At 43.5% G+C, this 8557-nt stretch overlaps 1 protein-coding gene across 4 annotated transcripts in view; it reads left to right on the top strand.

Annotated features, from left to right (window-relative positions):
• The window catches only part of ZBTB33 (zinc finger and BTB domain containing 33), a 10011-nt gene extending 3301 nt beyond the window's left edge, over positions 1-6710 (top strand). For 2 of the 4 annotated variants that reach the window (XM_017815087.1, XM_017815112.1), the window contains exon 2: positions 1656-6710. In XM_017815087.1, the coding sequence (XP_017670576.1) occupies positions 1658-3691 (2034 nt within the window). In that variant the 5' untranslated portion in view covers positions 1656-1657 and the 3' untranslated portion in view covers positions 3692-6710. Of the gene's footprint in view, positions 1-165; positions 320-615; positions 656-1655 lie in introns of those variants that run through there. The other 2 variants (XM_017815103.1, XM_017815095.1) reach the window with 2 other exon arrangements.
• Positions 6711-8557: the final 1847 nt, after the last annotated feature.

Below are 8557 nucleotides of genomic sequence, written 5' to 3'. Positions count from 1 at the left end.
GCCGGGTTATCCAGCAGTGCCCAGGCCGGGTTATCCAGCGGTGCCCAGGCTGGGTTATACAGCAGTGCCAGGTCGGGTTATACAGTGGTGCCAGGCCGGGTTATCCAGCGGTGCCCAGGCTGGGTTATACAGCAGTGCCAGGCCGGGTTATACAGGGGTGCCCAGGCCGGGTTACAGCCCCGCTCGGTGCTGGGCGGAGGTGCCACAGCTGCGTCACCCCCGGCGGAGCAGCGCCAGCTCGGTCCCTGCCCCCGGGAAGGAAATGAGCCGCAGCGGGAAATAACGTCTGCACGGCCTCATCCACACGGCCGGGCACAAGGCAGGTGCCGGGACAGCCGGGCGGGAACCGCCAAGGCCGCGGCGAGGCCCGTGCGTGAGGCCCGAGCTGCCCAAGGCCTGCGGTGGGGCAGGGGGGGTTCTGCCGGCGGGGGGCGGCCACCCGGGCGGTGCGACCGGGCAGTCTCCGGGAGCCCCGGAGCCGCCGAGCCGAGGGGCTGTGGGCGAGCCCCGGCGCGGGGGCGGGAGCGCGGCCCGGCCCCGCCCCGGCGCGAAGGTTCCCGAGGCCTCTCGGGTCAGGGCCGAGGGCAGCGCGGGCAGCGCCCCCCGGCGGCCGAGGCGCGGGGAGGCGGCGGGGCCGCGGCCGGAGCGCGGGCAGGTAACGCGGTACCGGGGGCGCGGGGGCACCGGGGCAGCGCGGGGCTCGGCTCCCGCCCCGCCGGGGGCTCTCCCCGGCTCGACGAGGGCCGAGCGGCGGAGGGGCCGTCCGTGGGTTTGGGCCGCTGCCGCCAGGCCGCTCCCGGAGCCGCCGGTCCTGCTGGGCCGCCCGCGGAACACCCGCGGCGGCGCTCGGGGCGCTCGTTCTCACGGTGAAGCCCCGCCGGGGCCGCGGGGGGAGCGGGGCCGGACGTGCGGCGGCCGCGGGGCTCCGGCCTCGGCGGCTTATCCGGCCCGGCGCGGCCTGCGGAAATAAAAGTTTCGCTGTTCTATATTTTGATGATGTTTTTTTCAGCCTGTTGGGGGCTGTGAAGGGGACAGTGCCGAGAGAGGGGTTAGTTTTGACTTCGCAGGTCTGTTTTGTTGCCGTGCTGCCTCGGTGTCTCGGTTTGAAATACAAAATAGCCTTGAGAATGTATGACGAGGGGTTAAAAAAAGTTTATTTTTCTGGGGCAGGAAGTGCGGTATCCATAGCGTTTTCATCAACTCAGTTGACTGGTGATATACAGATACTGCTGTCTGGCCCACGAATAACTTCATGTTATTGGGATTTCTCATAACAATTTATAGAATATTTTCACAGTCAGAAAGAAATGTCTAATAGTGTTTAAAGCTGTTTGAGGGACCCAAATCTTCCATCTGCTTGGTTGTAAAATTTACTGTATTTGCTGTTGCATAACATAAGCAGTTGTTTCTCTGTTCCTCACCTTGTAAGAGTAGAGGATATGTTCAGAATTGCACTTAACTTGTGTAGAAGGTGAAAGGACAAATAAGAAGAAACAAATTTGCCAAGTGCTGTAGCATATATCCTTATGAACAGTGCCTCAGATTTGTTTTCTTTCAAAGAAGGAACAGACAGTAAATATGGGAATTTTGTCACGCAGTTAAAACTATATGTCTGTATTTTTACTAATTTGATACTTTTTACTTTCCTTTTGTAGGAATGGAGGGGAAAAAACTCATCTCTGCAACAGACACACAGTATTCTAGTGTGCTTCTTCAGTCTTTGAATGAACAACGTGGCCATGGACTTTTTTGTGATGTTACAGTCATCGTGGAGGACCGGAAGTTTCGAGCTCACAGAAACATCCTTTCAGCCTCAAGCACGTATTTTCACCAGCTTTTCTCAGTGGCTGGTCAAGTGGTTGAACTGAGCTTCGTGAGAGCAGAAATTTTTGCAGAAATTCTTAATTATATTTATAGTTCGAAAATAATCAGCGTTCGATCCGATTTACTTGATGAACTGATCAAATCAGGGCAGCAGCTGGGTGTGAAATTCATAGCTGATCTGGGCATAGCTCCGTCCGAAGAGAAAAATGTGCCAAGCGAGGTCAAAGATGGTGCTTCAGAAACTTCTAGTCCAAGTCAAAGGGATGCTGAAACACAAGTACCTCTAATCAGGCCAGAGAGTCAAGAGGCAACGGATGGGATGCCAGTTATAACACAGTCATTCTCCTTACATGGCATAGAATATGAGACTACAAAAATTACAGTGAGCGACTCGGATGATGAGGACGATGATGTAATTTTTTGTTCTGAGATTGTTCCTCCAAAAGAATGTACTAAAGATAAAAATGCTGCAAGCCAGAACCAGCCTTGCTCAAGTCCAGCTGGAGCTTCTGACCAAAAAACCTGTGGCGGTGGTGGCTCTCCCTGTTTGACAAACACCACAGCAGCTCAAAACCTCACCTTGTCTGCCAGTCAGCTAAACCCAAACCAAACACAGTCAGGTGCTGAATCGCTTGTCTCGGCAACTCCCCAGCATTTTACCCCTAATATCATCGTGCTAAACAAGCCTCTGCTTAACTCATCACTTGGTGCCAGCTCCTTGCATCAAACACATGTGACCCCTACAATTAATTTACTTGAGGAGAACCAGCAGCCGTCTAATAAGGGCTCCTTAACTGAAGTGGAAACAACTGCTGTTGATGATGAAGAGGTTGTTGAAGATGATGTCGATATCATTAGCTCCTCTAGTCCTGGTTCAGTCAGCAGCAGCTCTTTGGTTCAGCAGTCTTCTGTTCCCAAGGCAGCAACCACTGAGGGATCAGGTGTACAGAAAAAACAGGTTGTTACATTTCCACAAGAGTCATTTGCTAAACCTGGAGAATTTAAAATAAAAATCTCAGATGTCCTTAGTGGAAACAACAAGGAATTCAATTCGGGCATAGCATCAAAGAATGTGGCAGATGGGCAGAAAATCATAACATTAGATACAGCAACTGAAATAGGAGGCTTATCGACAGGCTGTAAGGTTTATGCAAACATCGGTGAGGATACGTACGACATAGTCATCCCTGTAAAGGGGGATTCCGAGGAGGGGGAAGCCAAGCCTGAGGACACGCCTAGAACATCTGGTGATGAATCTTCCAACAGGAAACGCATGAAAGTAAAGCACGATGACCACTACGAGCTCATAGTGGATGGCAGAGTGTACTACATCTGTATCGTGTGCAAGAGATCCTACGCGTGCCTGACGAGCTTACGGAGACATTTTAACGTCCATTCCTGGGAGAAGAAGTACCCGTGCCGGTACTGTGACAAGGTGTTTGCTCTGGCAGAGTATCGCACCAAGCACGAGCTCCACCACACCGGGGAGCGAAGGTACCAGTGCTTGACGTGTGGCAAGACTTTCATCAACTACCAAATTACGGTCTCCCACATCAGATCGGTTCACAGCCAAGACCCTTCCGGGGACACCAAGCTCTACCGGCTGCACCCCTGCAGGTCCCTGCAGATCAGGCAGTACGCCTACATTAGTGACCGCTCGAGCAGCATCCCGGGAATGAACGAGGGGGGAATTGTCTATCGTGTTGGCTCAGGGAAGGACGGCACTGAAGGGACAGCACCGAACTCTCCAGCCAAACAAATTAGCTGGGACGACATTTTCGTTCCGCCGGGAAACGAAACAATGTTCAAACAAAATCCGTCAGAGGGAAGTACTGAGTTTGAGTTTGTAATACCAGAGTCTTACTGAAATGCGTTAAGTGCTGGAAAAAAGGATTCAGTGCAGAAATATTGCAGCTGTTTTAACAGGACTGTTAAAATAGCTGTAAAATAAAAGGTTAAAGTCAAAACAAGCTAACTTGTTCTACAAAGTCACCAAAATGGTAACACTTGTCTGGATCATGTTATCTGCAGTGATTTGTGGAAGCAATTCATCTCAAATTTACCTGAATAGAGAGGAAGACATTTCTAAGGAGCTGGCAGTGTTTTCTGGTATGTTAAATTTGATCAAAACATGAGGATTTGTAGCTTGAAAAGGTACAATTTCTTCTAAAGACCTAGAAATATTTCTAAAATAATTGAATTATTTTCTGTACCCATACCTACTATGTAAACCCTTTCTTTCATGTTAGCACTTTAATGCTGAATTCTGTTTAGATGTTAACCAAGAAAACAGGCTTTTTTCATTGTCTATTGGTCGTGGAACCATTTTAAAAAAATAATCCCACACCTCACATTTGTGAACAGTGCATTACTGCAAGGGGCCAAAATAAATGATCTGTTACTAGACAGGAGTAGTGTATTTTTGAGCTAGCATCTTAGTTTTGCTTTTATAAACATTATGAATCATCTGTCTTCATGCAAATAGTTTTGTCAATGAGAGATAATCAGGGCTAACTTGAACAAACTTTATTTACACTTGGCAGGATGGTGAGCAGAGTATTCAGTGTCTGAACCATCATATTTTATTCTTTTTCCAATGGGGAAAAAAAGCCAAAACCTACAAAGCTCTGTAGTGAAGAAGCTTAAAACACTTAGGAAGGAGATAGTTTTACTGGTTTAAAGCTTGAGGAATAAGGTCAGGTTTTCTTAATGCTGGAAAAAATGCCAGTAGTTAGTTTGATACAAAGTGATGTTCCTTTTTTCACTCCAAGAAGAAGGGCTTCAGTCTGGAATTTTAAAAACAGTAATACTTTTGGTAAAAGTAGTATCTTTTTGTTTTGTTTTTAGCTGAAGGCTTCTCAAAACTGGGAAGTCATGTAAATGCTGTATCGGTTCAGCACTGAGACTGCTGAGGATCTTGTACGACTGTTTGTCTAGATCTTCAAGTGAAACAGGGATTTGGATTTTTTTTCTCCCCCATTTATAGATTGTAGAAGCGTGAAGACTAAACCAACGATCAAAAAATACCCTTTATTCACCATAATCTAAAGTATAATTTCTCTGTGGTTGTCTAGTTGTCATCTGTTTTCAGGTTTGGGTTTATTATGTTGTCCTTATTCTCCTTGCACTTGGTACATTTTTAAGCTCTTAGAAGATTAATGAGACGTCCAACTTGATGAGGAAATGGTAGATCTGAGAAAAACAAATGGCTGTTTACCAAGTCATAGTTTAGCACTTCAGATTTAGTGACTTGTTGAATTTTTGTAAATGGTAATATGAAAACTGCTCAAGTTCTAGAGGTGACTGAGAAAGACTGTCGTGCGTAGTACTAGTTAGTTATTGCAACCTTTCATTGCTTAAATTCCAATTACAGGTTTTTCTTTCCTTTTTCATGTTTTAAGTGAGCATCTTGATCCTATGACTTTCAAAGTCAGGATTTTGGACATACAGGACTCTAGACAGAAAGGCTTAAATGGTAAATGATTCAAATATAACTCGAGCTACAGAAAAGGATACCAGAAATCCCTGTGAGCAACGGTGGGAGGAGGATTTGTTTACCTTACACTTGTAATGCTCTGCACTTCTCTTTTGTTGGCCAAGAACGTGCTACACTGATGGTTTCCAGATCATATTGCAGCCCCCTTGGAATATAATGGGGCATGCTTTAAGTGTTACAGCTGGGGTGTTATCTGAGGTGGCACTGCAGCAGTCAAACATAATCCTTATGCAACATGAGTATGGATTGCCTGTGTTGGCACAGGTGGTTCTGCCCTAGCTGGCTGGTGCTATGATGGGAATTCTTGAACTTTGACAAGACAAATACAATGTTATTTTTGTTACTGACATGACATGTTTAATCACACAACATTCTCAGTTGGAAGGGACCCTCAAGGACGATCAGGTCCAATTCTTATGACCTGTACAGGGATCTGGAATTAAGCATACATTGCAAAGTGTACAAAATTAAATATAATGGCTATCACTGTTTGCTGCTGGTATATTTCAAACCTTAAATTAAACTGTGCCTACTAAAGGTCTCTTTTTGGAGGAAAACTGGAAAATTAGGGCTTTGTAACTATTTTTGCTAGAAGACTCTTGCTTGCATGTGTCTCAGGGTCTTCAGTTTTCCTTGGAAATAATTTTTGATATCCAAAGTCCAGAGGTCATGTAAAGCATTTTTTTTTATTTCACTTCCAGTATTTATTGGTTTGGAAACACGTTAAATCCATACTTGTAAAACTTTCTATGGGGCCACGAGCTTTTATATTTAGATTTCTGGCTGTTGCACTTATATTTGTGGGTTTGTTTGTTTTTGTAAGCATTTAGCTTCCAGTTTAACTTAATGAAATAAACTTATGTAAATATTAAGAAATTGGCTTTGGGGTAATGGAAAAAAAAAGGTTGACTCTGACAAAGCATTTATATAGAAAATAAAAATTTCAACAGACTGTGGTGGCAAACCTTACAGTCATTTATATGCATATAAACCATTAACAGATCTGCTGCAGAATATGGTAACGGTGGCTGCATCCTCACTGTCTGGTTTCTTTGGGGATTCATACCTAACATTCCACTATGTGAACTAAGCAAATATTTGTTTAACAAATAACATTGACTGCTTATTTATTTTTTACTGTTAAGGCATGCAGCTTATAAAAGATGCAGAAGCTGACAACTATATACATTGAACTCTGAATTCTACAGCTATTGCCTAGGAAATGTTCCATGTGAAAACATTTCTTGATTTTCCCAGATCTGTGATGTATATAGTTGTACAGTCCTTCCTTAACATACTTTTTAAAGTTGTGTTCTACTTTTCATTAATCGATACTTGATATTAGTTCTTAGAGCTTTCTATGGCAAAAATAAAAAACTTAAATTCTAAAGATGAGTGGTAGCATGTTTCTTTGTAACTGCAACTCAAGTTCTACAGTCTTAACGTGTTTGATTACCAACAGCTTGTAGCTTCCTTTTCCAGGTCTTTGGGGGGGGGGGGGGGGACACACAGAGTTTTTTGGGCCTGAGGTTTGTTTGTTTGTTTGTTTTTGTTGAACCCTTTCCAAGAAAGCAAATTCACTGAACAGCTCCAGTGTGCTGTGAGAATGCTGTGACAGCCACAAACTCTCAGAACAGGCAGAGCTGCCATGGAACAGTCTGACCAACTGCTGCTGTAATTGCAAACAAGCTCAAAATGAAGACAAACATCCCTAGTGACCAGTAAAACATCCCTAGGGACCAGTGCAATGCATTTCAGCTCACTCATGGTTTGGGCTCCTCTTCTTCCTGGCTGCTGACTGTTATGATTCATAAGGGTTTGACTGTAGGTTACAATTACATGGAGGTAATCAGTTACTCTGTGTAGACTTATTATCACTGGTCAGGACTGCAGTTTAATAAGTAACATGTGAAATGATGTTTTAGATGCTTTTATCTCCCTGGCTTAGGGCTTCTACCTAGCTCTGCTAACATCAAGGAGCAGCTGACTTCATCAGGACAGAATTAGGCCCATAGTAAGTAAAGGAGACACTGAGACTCCACTGTCTACATTATTCATCTGTGTGTTAAAGCAAAAAATCAGCAGTAATGCTTTTATAGTGCTGGAGGTCAGGGCACCATGTTATGTGGGTAGAACTGCAGAATTACAAAGTGTAGGTACATCTGGGGCTTTCAAAAACAGAATTTAAAAAAAGGTGTCTTTGTTTAATCCTGGTATAAAAACACATTTCCAGTATAACAAGTAGAGGTGGGGGTTTTTCTGTTCGTTGGGTTTTTCTTTTTTTTTTCTTTTTTTTTTCACAGTGCAATTGTACTGGAATTTCTCAACTAACATTAAAGATGTTTGCAAGACAGGAAAGTTGTTAAAATGTAAAATGCAATTTATAAATGTTTACAAAAGTCACACAATTTTATTTAACTTTGGTAACGTAATAAAAGGGTACATATGAGCCACAATCTTGACATTCTCATAAGAAATGATGAATACAGTGCAGAATGTTGCAGTACATTAAACGCTTAGTTTTGCGCAAGCAGAAGGACACAGGTAATTCAACAGAAAATCCCACCAGTAATTTTTTTAAATGTGAAAATGGCCTTGTCCTTTTATAGTGAATTTAAAGCAGCAATGTAACTTTTGCTTAAGCATTCCTTAGAAAAAATGAGAATTTGGATATTTCCTAAGTTTAATGTTTTTCAACTCAAAATCAATAATTTCCCAGTTGTTCCTCTGCCAGTAAGTTATGTTCCCCTCAGGAGTTTCAGTCCTGTCCTGTGGTGTCCCCTAGTCCTTCTAGCCCTATTTAGTTGACAGGCACAAATGGTAGAGTGTTTGTCAGAAGTAGGACAGGACTGTTAGTTGTTATCTCAAAGATACAGGAATAAAATGTTTTTTGATACTAAACTGATGTGCCCTTCTAATTCTAGTTTTGTGGGGAGTTTTATCAAGAGAAGTACTGTCTGTTTTGAAATTGCCCATGATCTCTTTATCAAGATTTAATTCAGTAAAATGTAATATAAAAGGGAGGATGCCCTAGTATATAAATTTATTTTCAGTATGCAAATTTATAGGAGCTGCACTTCAACAAACAAAATATGACCAGGATATGTTTTGCATACACTACTGCTTTAAATCCCATAAGTTGTATTCCTTTCTCCAGCTGTTTAGTTCCCCTTCTTACTGGAGAAAAGTTACACTGCTTCTGGATAAACAATATTATCCTTTAATATACTAACATAC

Source organism: Lepidothrix coronata, unplaced genomic scaffold (assembly GCF_001604755.1).
Source record: "Lepidothrix coronata isolate B3197 unplaced genomic scaffold, Lepidothrix_coronata-1.0 Scaffold2, whole genome shotgun sequence".
Taxonomy (NCBI): domain Eukaryota; kingdom Metazoa; phylum Chordata; class Aves; order Passeriformes; family Pipridae; genus Lepidothrix; species Lepidothrix coronata.
The sequence above is the reverse complement of the archived record's forward strand: the minus strand, read 5'-3'. Positions and strand labels throughout refer to the sequence as shown.